Source organism: Pipistrellus hanaki (genome assembly GCF_964339955.1).
Source record: "Pipistrellus hanaki genome assembly, chromosome: 5".
NCBI classification, from domain to species: Eukaryota; Metazoa; Chordata; class Mammalia; order Chiroptera; family Vespertilionidae; genus Pipistrellus; species Pipistrellus hanaki.
Genome location: NC_140507.1, coordinates 51056910 through 51081749, shown reverse-complemented (window position 1 = coordinate 51081749; position 24840 = coordinate 51056910). Strand labels below are relative to the sequence as shown.

Genomic DNA, 24840 nt, shown 5'->3' with positions numbered 1-24840 from the left:
GTGCATACTATAATTCTGGATGGTTTTTACACCTGTAATGGCATGTAAGATTTGACTTCAGTCTGTTTCCAGAGAATGATTGGTTATCTCGTGGTTTGAATGTAATTATAATTATTCAAAGTTCATGAATTTAACATGAACCAAATACTTTTTTTTTTTGTCATAGCAAATCTTTTAAAAAGTAACTTAAAATTATAATATGAATAATGTTAATCCTAGTAGGTTTGGCTCAGTGGATAGAGTGTTGGCCTGGGGACTGAAGGGTCCCAAGTTTGATTCTGGTCAAGGACACCATGCCCAAGTTGTGTGCTTAATCCCCAGTAGGGGGTGTGTAGGAGAGAGCCAATCAGTGATCCTGTCTCATCATTGATGTTTCTATCTCTCTCTCCCTCTCCCTTCCTCTCTAAAATCAATAAAAATATTTTTTAAAAATAAAATGAATATTTAGTATGTAAAATTTGGAAAATACAGAGACATAAGTAGGTAACAAATCATAATTCCATACCTCTTAGAGAAAATATTGTTAACATTTTGGGCATAGGCATTGATGTGCTAATAAATGTTTAACAACCAGTTCCCTTAGTGTAATTCCAATAAAAATGTTGGTTGATATTAATATTAATATTAATATTAATGAGTAAGATGAAAGTGAAGCAACCAAAACATGTCAGATTTTCCACTCCTTTTGTCAATGATGGATAATAGTTTTTAAATACTGGAAGAATATTTCCTCAAATTTGCATGCTATTCATAACATAACAGCTAAGTTGAATCTGCATTATTAACATTTTCTCTGTCACTTTTTAAATCAATAAAATGACAAATTAGGCTCTGGTTTGCCAGTATTTATGATATAAAAACACCTACTATGGCCAATTTCAAGTTACCATCAGGACACCACTGATGGTGAATGGGGAAGAGATTCACAGTAATACATCATTTTTTTAATATATATATTTTATTGATTTTTTACAGAGAGGAAGGGAGAGAGATAGAGAGCTACAAACGTCGATGAGAGAGAAACATCCACCAGTTGCCTCTTACACACCCTTTACCGGGGATATGCCTGCAACCAATGTACATGCCCTTGACCGGAATCGAACCTGGGACCTTTCAGTCCTCAGACCGACGCTCTAACACTGAGCCAAACCGGTTTCGGCTACAGTAATACATCATTATATATGATAGTATTTCCACTGTAAAGACATAAAAGGCATAAATAGTCTCAAGAGCCTGGATAATAGTAAGGATGGTAAAATGATTAGGAAATGATTAGTTTTGAGTATTTATTGCCTTTGTTTTTGTGTGATTTATTTAAATATGAATTTATATAATTTGTATTAAGTTTATGTAATTTTTAAATAATGGCTATCTTTAATAACTGGCCTGTAGAATTTCTGAGAATTTGTTAGCTCTCTTGAGCCAGTGTGAGTAGACTCATGTACATCACTGAATACATAGATATGTTATAAAACATAAATATATGTTTACTTATATATTTGAGTGTTTATTTTTTTAAAGTAAAATTTTAAAAACAAGGTTGGGATCATATTGAGAATTTTGTTTGGGTACCTGTTTGCCTACCTCATAGAAGTAAATTCCGATATCAGTTGGTCATGCTCTGTTGCTTTGCCAGGTTATATTTCAGGTCATTTCACAGAAGGTAGAGCTGGTCACATGGGAGATTAGGTGAGAATGGGTGTATAAATGCCTCTTCTCTTCAGAGAGAAGAAGAGAGATTGAATGGGAACAGGGGCAGCATAAGTCACCTGTATAGCAGGTGGGTTTATTTTAAAGTATGGTAGGCTTCATCATTCCTCAGGCAGTGTCCTCACCTTGAGAATGTTTGGAAACTTTGTTCCTCTCGTCCACAATATACACTGAGTGGTCAGATTATTATGATCTTTGAATGCATAATAATCTGGCCATTCAGTGTATATCGTATATAATAAAAGTCTGATATGCAAATTGTCCCCTCGACAGGAGTTTGACCAGCAGGCAGGCCGGCCAACTGCCCACATTCCCTACCCCTGGCCAGGCTTGCCAGACCCCATCTATGCACAAATTCATTCATTGGGCCTCTAATATATATATATGCATTCAGAGATCATAATAATCTGGCCACTCAGTGTATTTCTCCATTCAAGCTTCACCTGGACCCCATATCAGCCATTTTCTTCCACATTCTCTTCAGCATCTTCTTGCTTTCTTATTTTCTGTTTTTTTCCCTATGTTTTTAGGAGGCAAATTTAAATTTACTCTCTATAAGTCTTTTTAAATATCTTGAAAAATTAAACTACTTGTTAGGGGGCAGTGGTACTCAGTGTCTATAGATTTATTGAACATTCATACACTTACATGAAGGTATCTTAAAATGCATAATATGTGTTCTAAAACTTGTTTTTCTTTTGGTTCCTCAATCTAGAAATGTCATAGATTGGGTAATTTCATATAAGTATTGGTGATCATAATTTTTAAAAAAATATATTTTATTGATTTTGTACAGAGAGGAAGGGGAGAGATAGAGTTAGAAACATCGATGAGAGGGAGTCATCGATCAGCTGCCTCCTGCACACCCCCCACTGGGGATATGCCCGCAACCAAGGCACATGCCCTTGACCAGAATCAAACCCGGGACCCTTCAGTCCCCAAGCCAACACTCTATCCATTGAGCCAAACCGGTCTCGGCTGGTGATCATAATTTTAAATGACTTTAAAGCCCTTTAACTACCAGTTATGTTCTTGGTATCCAATGTAAAAGTTTTCCAGTGACTTTGCAAAAAATAGATATTATCTAGTGGACATGCTGCTTATGCTGTTTATGTATGCAGCAATTGGAGAAGTTCTTAAATACTTGGAGTAAAAGTGTTCATGGTGATGGAAGAGGACTTGACTTTGGGTGGTGGGCACACAGTGCAATATACAGACCCTGTAACATAGAAATTCACACCTAAAACCTATATGATCATATTAACCAATGTCATCCTAGTAAATTTAATTTTTAAAAAGTCTTCATGCTCTAGCCAATTTGGCTCAGTGGATAGAGCATCGGCCTGGGAACTGAAGGGTCGCAGGTTCAATTCGGTCAAGGGCATGTATCTTGGTTGCAGGCACATCCCGAGTGGGGCGTGTGCAGGAGGCAGCTGGTCGATGCTTCTCTTTCATCAATGTGTCTAGCTCTCTGTCCATCTCCCTTCCTCTCTGTAAAAAAGAAAAAATCAATAAAAAATATATATATTTTAAAGATGACTAAAAGGGATAGCCAGAAATGTTAGAATTAAGAGCTATTCGCTATAACTTGGACATCAGAAAAGTATTACCAGGTAGGCCTCTGAATTTACAGCAGCAAGTATAAGAGATGGTATCATTACCACTCTCTGCATCCCACCATCTTCTATCCCTTTGTGTAATAGAACCAAGAGAAAAATATATTATGTGATCTGATAAGAAGATATTGGAATACTTAAAAATGCTTAGTAAAAATCAAACTAACACCATAAAGCAGATTTTTTTCCAAGAAGGTGATAAACTACTGTGTTATGAGAGCTCTTTTCTCCCTGAATATTTTTTTCACCTTTGGAATTTTTCACCTCTGAGAGCAGAGGGCTTTCACTTGGTTTTTGCTGTTTATTATATAGGCATTAGGACTCTGTATATGGACTGTGGCGAAGGAAATATTTGCCTTTAAATTTTCCTTCTGCAGTATGACCAAGTGACTCTTTGGGTTTCCAGCAAGTTTTCTGTATCCTAATTTTCCTTGTTAGGTGGTGTCCCCTGATGGGCAGTCTCATGTGTGTTGCAGGAATTTCCCCTGAACCAGGTTTTCTCTGAGCATGCATAAGGAAGTGACCAAAGGGACTTGTCAACCTTTTTTGGTAGGTGCTTTGCTGCATATAGTTTTTGGAATGACCGGTTTAGAGTAAGGTCTTCGTAGTCTATTCCTTTTTTTTTTTTTTTTAAGTTTTTTTTAAGAACATCTCTTTACACCTTTTAAAAGTCATTGTTAAATAGGGTGTAATGGATGAGTCAGTTGTTTTTAGGAGACTTGTTCTTTACCTATGATCTAAAATATTTTATGGTACAAAATCTGAACATGCTGAGAAGATTTTAAAAATTGGCTTAATTTTTTTAATTTGCCATAATTATTATTATATTATAGTTTAATGTAGTTTAATAGCAAACTTATAGAAACAGCACAGAAGACAGACAACATTAAAAACAAGTACTTGCATGTAGGACACCTGAGTTAGAAAAGTACAGTAAATGGATGGAATCTACTGTATGATAAAAATGCTACAAACACCATTTAGTTGCCATCAATAAGAAATTTACTTGTTTTGAACTCTGTATCTGGCAGATAGCTTCTCTTTTTCTGTAGTTTTGTTCTCTGTTATTTCGTTTGGCACACCAATGGGAGGGATTTACCTCCAGGCTGATTGGTTGGGAGGACTGGCCATGACCACTGTGAAGGATCTGCTGTGCAGGACTGACCCCTGGAGCAGAACTCACTTCAGGGGGGTTCAGGTACCTGCAGAGCCCACCCTTGAGTGTTGCTCATGGAGGTGGTTGGGTGGTACTTCCGTGTGATCTGAAGTTGTCCACCAGGTATACTGGCTCTGGGGCCTTTAGTCTTGATGTTGCTTCTTCTTTACATCCTTGGCTTCCAGAGCTTCTGTTACCATATTTTCCGGCGTATAAGACGACTTTTGAAACGAAAAAAAGCCTGCTCAGATTGGCCAGAGTCTAGAGAGGCGGTTTATTGAAAAAAGAACTGGTGTTGCCTCGGAAGTGGGGGGTAGTCTTATACAGCGAATATAGGCCTAAACCTATGTTTTAACTATAAAATTAGGGGGTCGTCTTATACGCCGGAAAATACGGGTAACTAAATTTCGGGCAGTTCTGAATGATGGTTGTTCTGTAGCTCAGTTATGGTTGTGGGAGGTTTCGAGCACCAGAGTACCAGGTTTACCTATACTGCCACCTTGCCCAGAAGCCTGCCTGCTACCTTTTAAGGACTGCTGCTCCTGGTAGGTATCCTTATTCTTGGTGGAACAGATAAAACTACTGCCGAGTTTATGCTGAGGGCCAAGATTCCCTCCCCACCCCCAACTTTTTGTTGAAGTATATCATACAGGAAATTGCACAAAGTGTGCACCTCAATTGATTATCACATTTACTCAGCACCTCAGAAGACCTGTTTCTCCCGTATTAGTTTTTTTAAGGCTGCTGTAACAAAGTGTCACAAACTGAGTGACTTAAAATAACAGAAATTTATTGTCTCTAAGTTCTGGAGGCTGGAAGTCTGAAATCAAGATGTGGGCAGAGCTATGCTTCCTCTGAAATCTATAGTAGAATCCTTCCTCATCTCCTCCTACTTTCTAGTGATTTGCCAGCACTCTGGCATTCCTTGGCTTACAGCTGTGACACTCAAGACTGCCTTTGTTGTCACCCAGCACTTTCCCTGTGTGTCTCTGTCTTCACATGACCTTCTTATAAGGACACCAGTTAAGTTAGATTAGGGGCCCACCTACTCCAGTATAACCTCATCTTAACTAATTACATTTGTAATTACCCCATTTCACATTCTGAAGTACTGGAGGGTAAGATTTCAACATAAATTGGGCAATTTGACCCAAATATCACTCTCCTCCCTCCTTCCCCTCCCCCCACCATGTTTTACCTTAGTCAGTACACCTTTCTTCTTCACAAAGGCAACATAGATGTTTTTAAGTAATAATAATATAACACCAAATCAGTGTTAATAAGTAAGGAGATTATGATGTAGACATTCAGTAACATCCCTTTGTCTTGCCTGGGAACACATGGAATTTTGGCTTTTTTGTCCTTGCTTCTAAATACTGATTTTGATTCTTTTAATTATTGTGCCTAAATCAATATACACAGTGTCAACATGCAAATTCACTCCAGTTTTATACCAAGAAGTTTTTCCTAAAGCCTTTAGTCGGCCTATTTGGGTTTTAGTGCTATTACCTCTTTTATATTTCCTTATACTGATGTGTGTTTTTTCAAATAATTGTTTATAGAAAGCCTTCAAGACATTTTTAAAAATCAGTATTGCTGAAACACGTTTTTATATTATTGTCCTAGCTTCGTGGTGGTGTAGAATTTTTCTTTTTTTCTTGTGTGGGAGAATAGTGTATTTTTAAGGTATCTCTTCCATAAAATGGACTGGTATATTATTGTGTTTTCCTATTGTAGTTACCTAAGAAATACCAAGAGTATTTATGCAAGTTACACAAGGGGAAATTTTAAGAGTATAAATTTCAAAAATAAGTATAAATTTTAAAAGACTATTCTGAAAAAGTTGAAGAATTTTATAAATAAGAATTTTTTCCTTAATCATAGCATTAAACTTTCATGCTTGCATATTTTTCTAAATGATTCAAAAACAGTTAGTCTACCTGGTATGAATACAGATAAACAAACAACCTGGAAAACTAATAGCATAACCTTTGCAGTTCTAGAGGGTTTTGACAAATGAGAAAACAGAAGCTTGGGAGATGTCTGTGACCTGCCTGAGGTTACACAGTCAGAGGCAGCCAAGACTAACCAGCTATTGAACAAAAATCAAAGCAGGAGACTTCTATTTTTAGGTGGTGCTGTTTTAATTCTAATCTTAGGGGAAAATATGACTTTAAATAATCTGTTTTGACCCGAGAAGATAAGAATTCCAAGATGAAACAGGAAGAGGTGGAGTGCAGGGTTAAAAAAAATTTTTGAGCACCAGGTAATTGCTACCTGACTTCAAGAAATTCACTGGAAGAGACAGTATGTAGCAACTTCAAGGCAAAATTTTATTTATATTGCAGATGTACTTCATCAGCCTCTTCGCCTCCCATAAAACATTTTAAATATCAAAGGCAATTTTTAAATGTTTTTAAATTTGTGTTTTGTAAAAAGAATAGACTGGTAATTAATGTAGCAAACTTGCTACCTGGCGCCATATTGAGTCCAGAAATGGACTGGCATGATAAATGATTCTTCTTCAAAAGGATTAATGAATGTGTAATAAGTTTCCTTTCTTTTTCTAGCCAAGGACCCTTGTCTTCCATTCGAGCAGTAATCAAGAGATGTAAGTTTGTTTTTTCCTGCTCTACATTTTCCTCTCTAATAATTTTAAATGATGGTGTAGATTTCTAGCAAGTGATTATGTTTGATGAATCTTACAAAGAATCCAATAAGAGGAGCTTCTCCTAAGGAGTAATAAGCCATTTCAGACATGCAGCTAGTTTTTCAACTTTCTTTTCAACTTTTATTCATTGATAAGCCAGTTCCTCAGAACATTTTTTCTCTTATAGAACTAAGCTGTTAAAAAAAAAAAAAAAAAAATCTTGGATTACCTAGCTAGTTTCTATGATCTAATATAAACTTTATGTAACTATTTTCTAAAGACATCTGATGGATTTGAAAAATACCAAACAAGCCCTGTCCTTTTTTTTATTTACTTCCACAGTATTTTTATTTATCTGTAAAAACGCCTATGGAGATTGGCTCATACTTCCACATACAGGTAGAAGTGCCTTAATGGAATTTCCAGAACAGTAGAGTCATACTAACTTTACCTCTTGGTTAAAGTGTTAAAACATGCTCTTGATATGTAGGACTTTAACATTATTTTTTAAAAATTGATTTTTATTGATTTCAGAGAGCAAGGGAGGAGAGAGAGATAGAAATATCAATGATGAAAGAGAATCATTGATCGGCTGCCTCCTGCATGCTTCATACTGGATCCAGCCCACAATGTGGGCATTTTCTCTGACCTGGAATTGAACCTGACCCCCTGGTTCATAGGTCGAGGCCCAGCCACTGAGCCAAGCCAGCCAGACTTAACATTCTTTTTAATAAAGGCTGAGCAAAGATCCCTTTTCCAAATAGAACATGGCGTACTCGTTATAAAAAGAAATAAGGCAAGGATTTTAGATGTTCTTCACATTATTTGAGCTGAGATCAGCACTCTTAAGGAAAATGTATACTATTTTTAGAGACATAATTTGTAGTATTAGGTATGAATTTAGGATATCCACAGGTTGTGAAGACTATGCATTTGAACTCATTGCAGTGAGTAGTTTTTAAGGTGGCAATACAGAAAGAAATATCACTGTTCTCCATGTTGCCCCACATTTCATTTTTGTTGTTGGTGGTGAATTATAAAAATATGGGGAAAATAAAAAATTCATGACAGCTTTACATGTCTTAGAGCCCTTGGGGAGAGAAAAGGGGAGGGAGATCATTCAAATAGGTCTGGAATTTAGGCAAGAATTTCTTTCTGCCGGGGGTGGGGGTGGCCGGGGAGAGGTCAGTTGGGGAAAAGGAGACTCATGCAATACTTTAAACAATAAAAAATTTAAATTAAAAAAATAATTTCTTCCTGGAGATACAATTTGGGGATAATCAAGGTTGTAGGCAAAATCCTGGCAATAGCTAACCATTTAGAGAGAAAGTGTAAAGGATACAGCAGATGACAAAGGAAGAATCTTGGGAAGCAACGATATTTGGAACCAAGCTATGCTGTAAAGGTGCTATAGAGCAAAAGATGCATGACCCAAAAACCCAGTCCTGCTGAGGAAAGGCCTCCTTTCACTGAGTCCTGTCCGCTGGTTGCTGCCTTTGTCCTCTGGCTCCTGCCTTGGTCCTCTGGCTTCTTACCTTTCCTCTGTCTTGGGTTTCAGGACTTCTTTGTTGGGGATTGTAATCTGTACCTGACTTCTCATTGATCCTTCAGGATGGATCTTGCTTACCCTGAGGTTCTGTGCCTTGCAGGGCTTGAGGAGAAGGTACTTAATAAGGAATGGGCAAAAAGAGGCTGAAAAAGTGATCAGGATAATAGAAAAACTAGGAGGTTTTTGGTTAGCTAGATTGGCTCAGTGGATAGAGTGTTAGCCCTCGGACTCAAGGTTTCGATTCCGGTCAAAGGCACGTACTTTTGGTTACAGGCTCAATCCCTGGTCTGGTCGCATGCTGGAGGCATCCAATCAATGTGAGATGTGTCTGTCTCACATCAATGTTTCTCTCTCTGTGTCTCTTCCCCTCTTTTCCACTCTCTCTAAAAATCAATGGTAGCCGGGACTGGTTTGGCTCAGTGGATAGAGCGTCAGCCTGCGGACTAAAAGGTCCCGGGTTCGATTCCGGTCAAGGGCATGTACCTTGGTTGCGGGCACATCCCCAGTAGGGGGTGTGCAAGAGGCAGCTGATCGATGATTCCCTCTCATTGATGTTTCTAACTCTCTCTCCCTCTCTCTTCCTCTCTGTGAAAAATCAATAAAATATATTTAAAAAATAAATAAATAAAAAAATAAATAAAAATCAATGGTAAAATATCCTAAGGCGAGGTTCAACAAAAAAAAAAAAAAAGAAAGGAAGGTAGGAAGGGAGGGAAGGAGAGAGGGAGAGAGGGAGAAAAAAAAAAAGAGAAGGGAGGGAGGGAGAGAAGGAAAGAAGGAAAAGAAAGACAGACTAGGAGAAGGCTGTGTATTAGAGGTCAAAAGAAGCGAGGTTTGAAAAGAATGAGTGGACCACAAATATCTCTTAATGCTGCAGGAACATCAGGCTCAAGGTGGTTGAGAATTGGCACTCAGGAGGTCAGTGATGACCTTTGAGAGAGCAGTTTAAGTATATCATTGAAGTTGGAAGCCACACTTTGATTTGAATAATGAATGCAATATATAGAAGCTGGGACAGCTGTGGTAGGCTACTCTTCTATGGAATATGGTGGTAAATAAGAGAAGAAAGGGTTGTAGCTTGAGAAGGCATGAGGGTCAAGCAGAGAGGAGATTTTGAACATGTTCACAGACTATTTAGGAGAAGGAAGTTGGAGGCCTCTGTAAGCAGCAGGGAAAGAATCCTTGGAGAGATTGAACTGCAGACAAAGTGAAGGGGAAATTGGTGAAGCAATCCCAGCAGAAAGGAAGGAGGAGGTGAAATAATGGGAAAACTCTTGCTTTGAGGAACCTTTTAAAAAAAATTAACACAGTTGTCTTTAATTCTTCTGTGTTACTTTGTAAACGCTAAAGAAATTTTTGTTGGTTGTATTTATTGCTGGTGTTAAATAAGAAGACAAACAGATTCTCACATGAAGCCATGTAAACACAGAAAGAATAATAATTTGGCACCCCTTTTTCCCATTCTATAAGAAAAAATTGTAAGAAATTTTTTACTTACTCAATCCATTGAAATGTTTGCTTTATTATCCCAAACGTAATCATCTAACCCTGCCAAGGAGAAAGACTTTATCACATTTTTAAGCAATGTTCCTTAACTGGTTGTATTTTAAATTCTTTCATGATGAGTATGGTTTCAATCAAGCCTTTAGGACTTACTTTTTTTTTCCTTTTCTTCTTTTTCATTTATTCTTATGACCCTAAATATTTTGGGTAAATCATAAAGTAGTCTAACTGAATATATCAAGGATTTCATGCTTTCCCTTTCATTAACTTTTTAAAAGATAACTATTCTCTGAAATTCAGAAATAGCTAATATTCATTGCCTACTGTAAGCCAAGAACTGTTCTTATACATTATAAAATAATGATCTACATGGTAGGTGTTAACCACATTTTATAGATGGTAGGGACACTGAATCTCAGAGAGGTTAAATGGCTCCACAAGGTAGAGCTTAGATGTGAACCTAGATTTCCTGAGACTCTGAGGCCATGAGCTTCTCCATTGCATTAATCTTCTTATTACCATATCATAGGCATCTAGTTCATACCCTGTCACAAACAAATGTAGTTAGTGATTTTTTATTATTGTGATTTTCATTGATAAAGATTATAGCAAGGATGCTTATAATATAACTAGAGGCCTGGTGCATGGATTCATGCTATTTGAAAGAAAATTAATTAAAACATGGCCCATGGGGTGGGGCTGGGCAAGATGGGCCAGACATGCCCTGCAGCCAACCTCCCGTGGTTCCTCCCTGGCTGGCTGCACCTGGGGCAGCACTGGGGCTCGAAGGATGTCTGGGGAGTGTGTGGGGTCCCTCCGGCAGATGGGGTCACTTGGCCTGTCTGTGGGGATTGGGCTGAAACCAGCCATCGGACATTTCCTGAGAGGTCCCAGAGTGTCGGAGGGCGCTCTGCAAAGTTGCTGTCTCTCAGCAGCTCCTGCGTTGAGCGCCTGACCCCTGGTGGTCAGTGCACATCATAGCTACCGGTCAGATGGTCGCTAAGGCTTTTATATGTATAGATGATCCTTCTGTGTGTTTATTTCTTCTGACCATTATTTTATCAATATTTATTAATTATTGAGGATCAAGACGCAGCCAGCTCTCCTGGCTCCACAAGGAATTAAACTGCTTCAGGGACAAACTGCCCCCAGCCCTTCCTATAATGGGCTGTAGGCCCTGGGATAACACATTTAACCTCTCTGTGACTCAGCCTCCTCATCTGTAAGGTTGGAGTAGGATGATCACTGAGGATCCTTTCATGCTTATGATCCTGACAGAGTGTAGGCAGAGTCTTTATTAGAACTAATATTGGAAATCCAGGTCTCAGTATTTTATGAACAACTAAATATTAACTTGTTTTGTACTTAGAATTTAACTACATGAGTTAGAAAAGTTTCAAAATAATTCTGTAAAATGATACGATAGCTTTAATGGAACATACTGCCTTTATACTGTGGTTTAATCCAAAATGTACAGGAGACTAGCAGCAGTTTGTGGCAGAGGTTAAGATCCCTGTCAATATGGGCTTTGGTGGCAAATTCAGTTTTCCTGGCAACAACTACATACATCAAATCTGTATAATCTGGGAAAGTGAGAATAGATTAAATGGGTGGTTAAGAAATTAGCAGGAAGAGTGTGAAATACTACATGAAAATCTGCCATGAACATTTAAAGTGTCTAGCTGCTAAACTTGTTCAACACTGACAGAAAGTGCCAGGCATTCTATGGGGATCAAGAGAGAAAAGAGATTTCACAGACGAGTGAATGTGAAAAAAAAAAATAATTGGAGCAGGAAAGGAGAAGGTACTGCTTCTGAAAGGATGCAGAGATCCTTGAGAGACCTTCTCGCCATCATTTGGCTACTTCCAGAGTGGGAATGCCGCCCTGCTACCCAGGGGGGCCTGTTACTAACGACCTGTGGTGTGCCAGGGCTGAATCAAGTGACGAGCAACTGATTTAAAAGGATGTAAAGTGAATACTGAATTTCCTTTTAAGTATATGTATACTTTAATATTGATTCCTATCGAAGTAGCAAATTGATTTTGCAAAATTGTTTTTAGGGATTTTTTTTGCACTATAGGTAGTTTTTTTGTGGATTTTTTTTGTTGTTGTTACTGTTTTTTTTTCTTGTTTTTTTTTTCTGTGGTTATGAGTGTGAATGTCTGGTCTGTACAGACATGTCTTTGCCACAGCGTACTTCTTTACTCCCTAAAACTATGGTTCATCAACTTTTCCTTTCTGTAGAAGTATGCAGAGTGCCATGGTGAGATAGTCTTGCTCTCAAATTCCTTTTAGAGCATAAGCAACTGGGTTCACTTTTTTTTCCCCTTTCTTCTTCTATAACCCCTTCTTTTTTTCTCTTAGCACTCATGAATAGTGCACAGCAAAAATGCCCCGTGGAAGAGGTATGTTTGTGACCAATGATGTGATGTCATGTACAAGTGCTGTGCCTGCTGATTCTGGCTTTAGTGGTGATGGTGATGTGATTGTAGCGCACTTAATGAGCCACTTACTTAATGAAACCAGCCTTACCAATCAGACCAGCCACTCAGAGCTTTAGCCTCTCTGTCTTTCCATTCCAATAGACAAAATGCACCTCAGCTTGGATTAACTTTTGGTAAAAATTGAAGTCAAATCAGTTAATGATATGAATACAAGACATCCTCCAACTTGATATCCAAGAGTTTTGGTTTCAAATGTTGGGTTTGCTTTGCCAACCCAGAATAGATTCAGCTGTCACAGCCACCTCTACCCCTGCCTCCCCAGCTTTGTCAGCCTATTGTTCAGAGAGAACTAGAAGGTTAATAGGAGGGGAAAAGCAAAGATTCATACCTTCAACCTTTACAAATCAGAAGAATTGAAAAAATTAGAGTATTGGAAATAGGAGGGCAACTGGCAGAAATAGTTAATATCTGAAACAAATTCCTGTTTGTGCAGTCATTTCAGTATGTGTAGGAAGATTTATAAAAAAGATGTCTTTAGAATGTGCTCCTTGAAAATAGGGGTATAATTCTGTATTGTACATATGTATACTATGTGACCCTATATGTGACATATTGTCCAGATCATCTGATTAAGACATGATTTAATTTTAAAATAAAATTTGGAAAAATTTTAAATAACATAGCTTTTTGAGATTGAGGGAAAAGTCAGTGCTGCATATATAATAATATATTCTATAAATATGTTTATAAAAGTGATATGGAAGTTCTTATATTCATTATTTTTTAATTTAAGTACTAAAACAGAGACTATAAAACTCCAGAAAAGTTAGAAAATCGATGAAAATTTAACCACCTTCATTCTCTTTACAATAGTCATAAACAAACATTATAAAAGTACTGTCATAGATCAGAATAGATATGTAATCAAGTTTTATGCCCATTGTTATTTCATGTAATTATAATGCTCTTATTATGCAATTTCTATTTGTAGCTATCTTTTTTCCCCCTCTGTTCATTCATTAACTTACTTTCGGAACCCCAGAATGTGCTTTGGAGAGCTTTTGAAATCTGCTATCTTATGAATTCAAATATATGCTATAATTAACTTGATACCATATGAAAAGGTCATTTTGATTTGCTTTTCTGCTATGGATGTTAAAATACATACATTCTGCTTTTTCTCTATGTTCCTCTTAGATATTATTCTCTCTAAACCTAATTCAGGTATAAATGCCTTTATATTCTTTCTTTCTTTCTTTCTTCTATCCTTATCAAAACATTTTCTTTAAGACACTATCCTACGTGTCTATAATCCAGTTTGTAGAAATACATAATTTATTAGCTACTTACTTCTAATTATAAAATTTATTTATAATTATAAAATAAATATAAGATGTGATTAAAAGATTTGCAAAAAATAAATAAGTTATTTTTAATCCTTCAAAAAATCCATATATTCTATATGATATCAAGTATAAGCTATTTTTTAATAATATACCCTATGAAATTTAAACCTTTATTGAATATACTAATTTTGTATGCCATCAATGTATTCTTTCTTTTGTAGCTTCTCGGACTTCTATACAGAGTGAGCTTCATCGAGATAGGAGGTATGGTTATATTTATAATAGAGGGCATATATTCTGCTAATAATGAAATAAAAATGTTATCAGTTAGCAAGTTAAATATTTCTCTTTCATAAGCAGTGTATTACAGCATTCTGCCTCATCAATACATTTCCTGAGTTAATCTATAAGCTTGAACGATAGAGACTTTGCTTGAGAGGAGAAGCAATACAAGCCTAAAAGTGTTCTTTTGAGACTAATTATTTACTGAAATCAATTTGAAAATGTTTATTAAGCAACTGCTACATATAAAGCATTATCGGAACTGCTTCAAAGAAGTGCTTTGTACCTCATAGCTGCTTAGTACATGTTGCATAGATAAATGGATGGATGACAGGATAGGAGATTGAGTGGAAGGGTAAAGAAAGGAAAAGAGGCAGGCAGGCAGGCTGGATAGATAGCTGAATACATAAGTGGCTAGATGGTTGGCTGGAGAAAGGGAAAAAGGGGAGGAGAGAAGACTGAGTCACTGAAAACACAGAAAGAAGGCCAAATAGACAGATAGAGGGCTGAATGGATGAATAAATAGATAGATTTTTATAAAACATCTTCCATGCTTTCAAATTTCTTATGGTATGGTATCTAGGAATGAAGAACAAGGACTTTATAGTGAGACATTATGCAAGTTCAAATCATGACTTTACTTTCTCACCATGTGACCTTGGCAAGCTATATCACTCTTCTTCGCTTCAATATCCCCATCATTAAAGCAGTACAAACCAGACCTCCCTCAAAAGGTTGTTATACAGATTAATGCATGTAGAGTGGCCAAAATTTATTAATTAGTAACTCATTATTTAGTTAAACAAAAGCTATAAGCAGAGGTTTTTAGGTACTCCCATTCAAATATAATTAATAAGCTGGTTCCACCATTTCACAAGCTAGCATGAGAGTGTATCTACATGGGGGAGGGAAGGTTGATCTATACTAATAAAAGAGAAACATTCAAATTGACCATCACTCCGCTATCAGCGAGTATGCAAATTAACCCAACAAAGATAGCAGTTAATTTGGAGCAAAGACTGAAGAAAGCACAGAAGGAAGAGGGAGGGAAAGCAGAAAGCAGGGTGGCGGCGGCCACGGGAGGGAAAGCGCAGGGCGGCAGTCAGGCTTCGCTCCCTTCTCTGCTTTGCTCAGACCGCAGGAAGCCCTATTCTTGCAGGAATCTTCCTGCAACCGGCCTTTAGTTTTATTAATATTGTTATTAATTTCAGAGAGGAAGAGAGAGAGAGAAACACCAATGATGAGAGAGAGTCATTGATCAGCTACCTCCTGCACATCCCACACTAGAAATTGAACCCACAACCTGGGCATGTGCCCTGACCGGGAATTGAACCCAGTTTATAGGTCAATGCTCAACCACTGGCCGGGCTATACACTGTTTTAATAATGATAGTGCTTTTTGGTTTTGTTTTTCTTTGGCATAGAGTGCTAGAGAAAGGAAGAGCAGGTATCATCATCATTATTTGTTAGAACCGAAACTTGAGGCTCAGAAAGATGATTGATCAACTCAGAGTAGGTATTTGTTAGGAAGTCAGGTTGAAGGTAAGATTTAAACATGAGTGAGAAACTGTAGAATCAAGTTGAGAAAATTATGAAAGAAGCCATGCCTAAATCACTATGGCTCCTCAGTGTTAAACAATAATCATCAAATTCGTGTACAAAACTGACAAGGAACACAGTCACGCACATCAGGGACTAGAAATGAACATGTGAACTCTAAACAGTAAAAGATAACTTTGAATTGGGACACAGGTGGAGTGAGGAGGAAGAAGGTATTCTATGTATTCTATTTATATGGTATCACTTTTTAGTTTATACTTTATAATAACAGAAAAATAAACAATTCTATTTGACACATCCACTTTTCTACTTATGATATATTTATGTTTGGCTATAGGCTAAGATAACAGAGCCCTGGAATGAAAAGCCTGTATGGACCTTACCAAGTCCATATCCTTATCAACCAAGGCAGAGCTAAGTGTGCTTAGGGTACACCTCTATCTTTTTGTAGCCAAACTCAGAGAGGATGCTGCCATTTGATCCCTTGAAGCCTGCCCGGGTGCACTATTAGAGACAGCCCAGGCCGTACAGGTCATTTCTGTGACTGCAGTAGTTCTTAAGTAATTTGTTTGGGTGGTAGTTGTTTTCATGAAGCTTTGAACATTTGCAAATTGATAATAGCCTGTTACCAACCTGCAAAATCTCACTGAGGCTTCTGTCTCCTAGGCGCCCGGAGATCACCATTGTGGCAGCTGAGCCACTGAGGCCAGCCTCATGGTTTCCAGGAGCCCCAGCCCCAGGATTGGGATTTTCCCCGCCCTCTGCCGCAGGCCCGTGGAGGCCCAGTGAGCTGGTTCCTGCTGAGGTGAATAAGTATCTGTTATCTCTTGGCATTTTATTTTTAAAATGAAATTCAAATATTAGAACAGTGAGACTGTTAACATGTGGGCTGTCAACCATAGGTGTCTAAAATTTCATTCTTTCTATTGCAGCTCCCACCATCTTATGAACAAGTCATAAAAGAAATCAACCAAGTTCAAGTTAATACTACAAATAATAATAATGCTGCTGCCTCTCCAAGGCACACTATTACTTCTGCAACTCAGACTGACTTTTCAGAAGAAATAGACAACCACCTGCCTCAAAGTAATGCAAATAATTTGTCTTCCCTAATTCTGACCTGGTTCTAGGAAAGTAATCAGTAGACTCTAGTCTTAAAAATAATTTTTAATCCATACATAATTTATTGAGCTCTGCTTCCAAGTCAGTGTGAATCATGTGTGCTTTTTTTATTTGGATTTGCTATGATTATAATAGTTCATTCTCAGGACCCAAAGCCCCATTTCCTTGAGCTCGCTCACCCTAATTCATATCACAAAACATCCTTTAACTCTGGGTTGGTGTTACTCCTGATGCCCTTTATTTCCATGGAGAAGGATGTTATATTTAGCAATGTAAACTTGATAGAATGCTAAAGGTGTTTACCCTGTTTGCCTTTTTAAATGCATTGTATTAGGATAACAGATGGAAGTAAGTTACTTTGGAAAAGTAAAGCAAGAATTGTTAGAATTTTGACAGTGAGAGAGAAATTATTTGTGTGGTAAGTCTACTGAGAATCAGAAATTTAACCGTGTTTTAAACTATTACAAAATGAGTGTTTCTTATATGAGTAAATATAATTTGAACACTGTGCAAAAAGCTGAGTATAAACATTTCCACCTTGATTTTGGAATTACTTTTTACTAATTGAGAACCAAGTTCTCTTGCTATTCTACATGTATATCTTTAAAAATTTGTTTATCTTCTATTATGTTTTTCTTTTAAATTATAATGTTGCAACTTATTTTTGTTCATTTTTATTTTATCAGCACTACAGGCACCTCTCAAACCTCTTCAGCCTTCCGTAGGGGTCTCAGCCAGTGATCTTCCCACAAATGTGGCACCTTTAATAGTCTTTGACATTTCTGAGGAACACAATTGTCCAGAAAATTCCAATGCTACAAGATGTCCAGTGCCAAAACCAAGATCAAAAAGCAACCTCAGACCAGTAGCCAGAGATTCCCACATTAAAGGGCAGAATCTCCAGAAAACCAGCTCAGCGGCCACCGAAGAGGAGTCGGCCCCAAGCCAACCCCAGTCTTTGTTGGACAATACCAACGACTTGGATCGTCAGGCAGGGATAAACATTATGAACACAGAACGAAGCCAAAATAGTATTGTTTCAAGGATCAAAGCATTGGATAGTCAGACAAATACAGAAACTTCTGGACTGCCCAAGAAACCAGAGATTGCTCCCCGCGCCCTCCCCCCAAGGCCTGCTGTTCCCTCAGGGAAACCCTCTGTGGCTCCCAAACCAGCTGCTAACAGAGCTTCTGGAGAATTGGACTCCTGGAATGAAAACAGATGCAAGGTGGCCCCAGGGGAAGGGCCCACCCCACACTCTCCATCGCAAGAAGTGGGGAGCATCCCAGTAACCAAACCTGAATTGCCAAAGAAACCAAACCCTGGCCTTACACGAAGTGTTAATCCGGAGACTCTGGGAGGAGGGCCTGTGGCTGAGAGCCCTGATGGCAGGAAGAGAGTCCCAACTCCTGCTCCTCGGCCTTTGCTGCCCAAGAAACCAGTTTCCTCAGAAAACCCCACCTGCCCTGCAACTTTGCTGAAACCGGTCACTGTTCCTCCCCGACCCTCAGTGGCATCACAAGCCAAAGCATCCAGGCCACCGGGCGAAGGAGCCTCAGCCAGCCCCCCAGCCCCAGGTCTGCAAAGCAAGCCTCTGGGGGACATCGACCTCATCAGCTTCGATGACGATGTTTTACCCACCCCACCTGGGAACGTGGTTGAAGACTCTCTTGGTTCAGAGGTGGCTCTGGGTGAGTAAAAGTCAGAAGTGGAGGGGAATCTAAACGCATCATTGGGTCTCTTGAATGGCACTTACTGTTTTAGTTTCTAGTGCATAGGTTATTGAGATGTGTATGTGTAGAGAGAGGGAGAAACAGAGAAATTAAAAAACATGGAGCTGGGTGAGAACTGGAAATTAAGAGGGAGGAAAGGGAAAATACGGAATGGGAAGATAGAAACAGAGAAAGAGGGAGACACACATGTTAATTACCATTATCCAAGCCTGGGACTAGAGACCAAACCAGATGTGAGGCCGGCTCCCTTACTCCGGCAGGTGGAGATTCAAACATAAGCAGGAAGCAGGGGACACTTCCCATACATGGGAAGCCATGCAGGGGGCCTGGAAGGGCTCCTGAGGTTGAACCAGCCCTGCTGGGATTGCCTGGAGTGGGGCCAGCCCTGAGGTGGACTCTGGCAAGAGCAGTGCAGGGAGTGAGAACCCAGCCATATGTTGCATTTTTCCCCCATAATCTTTATATAACCTGTTCCCTTGAGAATGCTAAGTTTTGTAAATAAACACAATAGTTTTAAGTTTCCTGCCAAGATCAGGACAATTAAATTTCCCAAGAGGCAGAGAATGTGTTTTGTTTTGTTTTCTCTCACACTGTTCAGCAAGAGGGTGTGATGGTGAAGCTTATCTTTGATTTGTCAAACTAAGCTTCTCTACCTGTCATTAATAAGATTTTTTTCCCCCTGCTGTTTACTTATTTGGGTATAATTTTTGATCATATATGCTTAATAGTATTTTCAAAAGATGTTTAACATGCATCAGTGGTATAAATTCTGATTTAAAACCAGCTTCTGCACAGAATAGGTGTATTTTAAATGATAACAAATACATATTTATTAAATATTTATCATACACACAGCATGTACCCTGTCTCTTTTCCATAAGGAGTAGAAGGGAAGCTGTTGGAATATATTGAGTTTTTGCAGTGTTCCAAATTCTGAACTAGATAACCTGACATCTATTATTTAATTGAGTACTTACAGAAACCCTCTGTAAGCTATCATTAGCCTCAATTTTCAAATTAAGAAAATGAGGCTGAGAGAGAACCATGGGTGATTTGCCCAGTGTCATAAAACTACATTTTCCAAGGTAGAATTCATACTCCATCTATTTATTCTAGAAAGAAATTTTTTTTTTTTTTTTTTTTTTTTTTTTTTTAGTTTATTGAGAGAGAGAGAAAGAAACATCGATTTGTTGTTCCATTTATTTATGCATTTATTGGTTGATTCTTATATGTGTCCTTACTGGGGATTGAACCTGCAACCTTGGTGCAATAGGCTAATGTTCTAACCAACTGAGCTACCCATTCAGTGCATTCAATCTTTTTATTCTAAATCTAGTTTATTTTTCACTATATTATGTTGCTATCCAATATTTTCATGAAGCCTTAAACTAGACAATACACTAAAAACTTTTCCAGTCTTGGTATACCATTTTCTTATTTAAACTTTTTGGTCTTACAAGGTTCAAGGTAGGACAGGGGTGGGTAAATCCAACAGCAGCAAGCTGTTTAAGGGGTGAAAACTGTGTAGGCCAAAGAAATGCCTCCTTTTATCGAACTTCCTAGGTTCTGTGGGGATGGCACTTAGTTAATAATTGTTGAGACTATTTCTGTGTCATTAAGCAAATAATTATAGTCATATTTAAAAAATAAAGGTAAAAAACATACATTCATCCCGAATGCAGTCTTGGCTTCATCCTGAGCCTTTTCTGTTTCTTGATTTCTACCACTTCATTGAACAACTTTTAATTTTGAGGCAGTCTTTAGCAAAATGTGTAACTTGCTTGCCCTCCCTAACTTTAACCATTGCTCTCTGGCTGTGGAGTTTTACTGAACTGAACACCTCTTCCTATATTCTCCTCACTTAGTGATACTGTCAGACTCCCAGCCTTCCCTAGAGAATCCTAGAGATATCCTTGAGTCTTCCTATCACACAATGGCTAGTTGTTTGGACTTGGAGTCAGACTGGTCTGGGTTTACCACTTAATCGTCATATGACCTTGGGCAATTTACTTAATCCCACAAGGTCTTGGTTTCCTCATCTATAAAACTCGATAATAATACTCCTCAAGGTATTTTAAGGATACATGTGATTATGAAGGAAAGCCCTACCTTATCATCTGAAACATGTGAAGTGCTCATTAAGTAGTAGTAGTTGTTATTTCTTGCCCTTCACATCCAATTAGTTACTAACTTCTGCTACTTTACATTCTGAATAGTGGCTGAATTTCCTCTCATTTCCATCCCTCCTGCTACTGCCCTATGCCTTTATGCCCCAATCACTGCAGTAGCCTCCTGAATTGAGTCTCTTCTCTTTCTGCAAATGCAGCATCATCCATGTTATGGTTACCTAAGCAATATTTCTTTCTTTTTTTAAATATATATTTTATTGATTTTTTTTTAATAGAGAGGAGGGGAGAAGGATAGAGAGAAACATCCATCAGCTGCTTCCTGCACATCTCCTACGGGGATGTACCCGCAACCAAGGTACATGTCCTTGACCAGAATCAAACCTGGGACCTTTCAGTCCGCAGGCCAACGCTCTATCCACTGAGCCAAACCACTTAAGGCCCCAAGCAATATTTCTAGAGTGTACTTTGGACCTTATGGCTTTCTTGCTTATTGCCCTCCAAGATCACCTCTGAATTCCTCAACATGTAAAGGTTTTATTTATTTATTATTTGGACTTTGTGACTTTTTGATGGCATATCAATAGCACTGTCTTTGGATTAGGTCTCTTTGCAAAACCTTGCTTAATCATCCTAGCCTCAGCCAGAAACTGGGAGAGGAACACAGGATAAAGGGGAGAAACTCACAGATATGTCTTTCCTTCTCTTTCTCTTTTCTGAAAAATAAAGAAAATCTGATGAAACAGTTTTCATATAATGAAGTTGCCATATTAATCTCAGGAAAGAGATCAGAAAATACTGAAGCTATAAAAACATTGTAAAGATTAGAAAATTTATTAAAGAAAATTTTATAAAACAGGCAGTTTAATATTGGATTCATTTCATGGGTAGAATGCCTTCCAGGTTAATATAATAGAGCTGAGAAGTATTAGCAGTTCCTCTTCACACCTTTACCAGTCATATGCAGTTGTCAAAAAAGGCATAATACTTCTGCTGTCAGCCCCATTACACAGGCCAGAATAATAGTGTAGCAGCCAATTTCTGGTATAAATAGAACTCAAGGGAAAGAAATGGCAGAAAAGCAAGCCAAGTATGGTGAAACTAATTATGATGACAAGCATGTTATTAGAGACAGGTAATAGGCAGAAAACTACATTATCATTAATGTTTTTCTCAACCCGATAATGAAAAGCGTGAGGATACAGGTGTAAAGGCGCTTGCTAGTTTGGCAGCAGGTGGAGAATAATTGGTTATGTGTGTGAGTGGCTAGAAGGAGGGCAGAATAAACACTGCAAATAAAAGTAGAGGAAAATGCCATTGACCTTCCTAAGATTTAGGTGGAAGATTCTTTTGGATATGCTTTGTATGTTTTTTCTAGAGAAGCCAGAGCAGATAGTCTGTGATGGACAGAATTGTGGCACTGCAGTTCTTAACCCTTTCTGGATCACAGAATTCTGAGAATATGATTAGCTTCTGAATCTTTTTTCTTTGAAAAGGGAGTTATATTTTTCAAGGTTACAAATAGAGCTAATTATTATGAATTAAGTCTGTCTAATTTAGACAAATTAAAAAACATATATCTGCATTATTTCCTATTAAATAGGATCACTGAGGAATAGTATGAAAAGAGAATGTTTATGTAGATATTCTCCATTTTTTCAAGAAAATCTAGAAATTCATAAAACCTGTATGTCACTCGGGCAAAATGATTTTAAATTTAAAAATGGAGCCAGAGTTCTCAATGCCTGGAAAGTCTTATAGAATATCATCTAAATAATTCAGTTGCTCGTTCTTTCAATATTATCTATTGCATACTTACTTGGAGCAATATTTTGTGCTAGAAGCTACGTGGATTGAAAAGAAATTCAGATTCTATTTTCAATTAGGTGAAGAGCACCATTTGTAATGGGGTAACCCATTACTAAATTAACTTTAGTTTATTGTAAAATTTAGATCCAACATGTAAGGTTCTTAGCTTGGAGTAGTGTTTAAAAGTATGGACCCAATGATGTAGAGTGTGTGTACATCAACTTGGCTAAGCTATATTACCCTCATCTATAAGTGTTGTGAATGTACTTTATAGATATGGTTAACATCTACAATCAGTGGACTTCCTTGATAATGTGGTTGGGCCTCATCCAACTAGTTGAAAGGCGTTAAGAGAAAAACTGAGGTTTCTATGGGGAAGAAATTCTGTTTTAAGACCTCAACACCACTTCCTGCCTGCCTGCCCTGTACATATCGGATTTGCCAGCCCCCATAATCACTGAACAATCCTGATGGGTTCTATTTCTCTGGAGAACCCCGACTGATACCAACTCTAAGCAGACTCCCGGGTTTGAAGCGTGGCTCTGCTACTTCTCTATTAGGTGATTTCTGTACCTCTATTACTTCATCTATAAAATGGGATGATACTTGTACCTACCTCAAGGAAACCAGAACAACCCCGAGCAGAGAGTGAGTACTTTAAAAATGTTTTTTAAATAAGTAATTCTGTGGTGCCAAGTTTAATTCTCAGCTTGAAAACTTGAGATGTTTTCATTCTCAAATATTTGCCATCAACCATACATGATCACCTTTTTCCACACGAAGAACAGAACAGCCTAGAAACAAACACCACTTCACCAGCCACAGGTGCCTGTACGTTTAGATGGTGCAGGAGCAGTGTGAGACAACAGGCCAACTCTACACATGGGGATGACTCAGCAAAGCTGCAGTCAGAGCACTTCTGGAACATTAAAAAAAAAAAAAAAAAAAAAGAATTTTTATTTTTCTAGTTACTTTGTGGAAAATTTTATGGCCATTATTGCTTTGAAAAAGCAACAAAAGGACCAAGAATTTTTACTTTTCCCCCCTTATTTTTAAATGGTTTTTATTTTGTTTCAGAGGGGTGTTATAACTTTTTTTATATCGAATTTATTTTATTGGATTTTTTTGAAGTTACAAAATGACATATATTTGCTGTAACAACTCAAGCAATATAAACATTTAGTGAAATAAACAAATTAATCTCCCTCTAAGTCTGTCCAAATTCCCAGACTAACCAGTGGAAACAGTGTTATGTAGCCTTCTGTGCCTTTAGACATTCCAAACCAAAGCTTATGAGTATATATATTTATATATGCATGTACCTTTTCTAGCCTTTTAAAAAAAATTAATGTACTCTACCTATTACTCAGCAGCTTACTTTTTTCATTTAACAATGAGATTTATGGATGTCTCTTCAGACCAGTAGATGTAAGTTTTAACTCCTTGTGTCCTTTTACCTGCCTGAGTGCATCACAGTTGATTCAACATTTCCCCTATTGATGGACATGCAGGTTGTTTTATTTGTTTCCAAATTTTTCTTTTTGTCACAACAAAAAATGCTGCAGTAAAGTCTCATAAAAAAATTTTCATTTCTACTAGTGCTTTTGTAACTGAGAAATAAATTTCCAAAAGTGAGAGTACTGGTAAAAGGTTATGAACTTTAAACATTAAACTTTTTTTCAGTTACAGATGACATTCGATATTATATTAGTTTCATGTGTACAGCATAATAGTTATACCTTTGCCTCCTTTGTTACATTAATTCTCCATATAAGTATGGATTTATTTCTGGACTTTCACCAATCAGAAAGGATATATGCACCCCTATGTTCATAGCAGCACAATTTATAATAGCTAAGATTTGGAAACAGCCTAAGTGCCCATCAGCAGATGAGTGGATTAAAAAACTGTGGTACATCCACAAAATGGAATACTATACCACTATAAAAAATAAGGAACTTTTACCATTTGCAACAGCATGGATGGAACTAGAGAGCATTATGCTAAGCAAAATAATGCAGTTGGAGAAAGATAAATATCCCATCATCTCACTCATATGTGGGATATAATGGTCAGCATAATTTGATGAGCAAGAATAGATCCAGAGACAAATGACAGGGGAGGTATGGGGTTAGAGAGCAACCAAAGGACTTGTATGTATGTATATTATCATAACAAATGGACACAGACACTGGGGTGATGGGGGCTTGCCTAGAGTGGAATGGCTAGGGGG

At 37.8% G+C, this 24840-nt stretch overlaps 1 protein-coding gene and 1 pseudogene across 12 annotated transcripts in view; one reads left to right on the top strand and one right to left on the bottom strand.

Annotated features, from left to right (window-relative positions):
• Positions 1-24840, bottom strand: part of LOC311623129 (small ribosomal subunit protein eS27-like) — a 249116-nt pseudogene that overhangs the window by 106310 nt on the left and 117966 nt on the right. The window lies entirely within an intron of this gene.
• The window catches only part of SH3D19 (SH3 domain containing 19), a 135658-nt gene that overhangs the window by 74793 nt on the left and 36025 nt on the right, over positions 1-24840 (top strand). For 3 of the 11 annotated variants that reach the window (XM_084884893.1, XM_084884892.1, XM_084884884.1), the window contains 6 exons: positions 7053-7093; positions 12550-12590; positions 14197-14239; positions 16469-16622; positions 16750-16903; positions 17626-18630. In XM_084884893.1, coding sequence (XP_084741019.1) covers positions 12575-12590; positions 14197-14239; positions 16469-16622; positions 16750-16903; positions 17626-18630 — 1372 coding nt within the window. In that variant the 5' untranslated portion in view covers positions 7053-7093; positions 12550-12574. The remainder of the gene's footprint in view (positions 1-7052; positions 7094-12549; positions 12591-14196; positions 14240-16468; positions 16623-16749; positions 16904-17625; positions 18631-24840) is intronic. The other 8 variants (XM_084884887.1, XM_084884883.1, XM_084884890.1 and 5 more) reach the window with 5 other exon arrangements.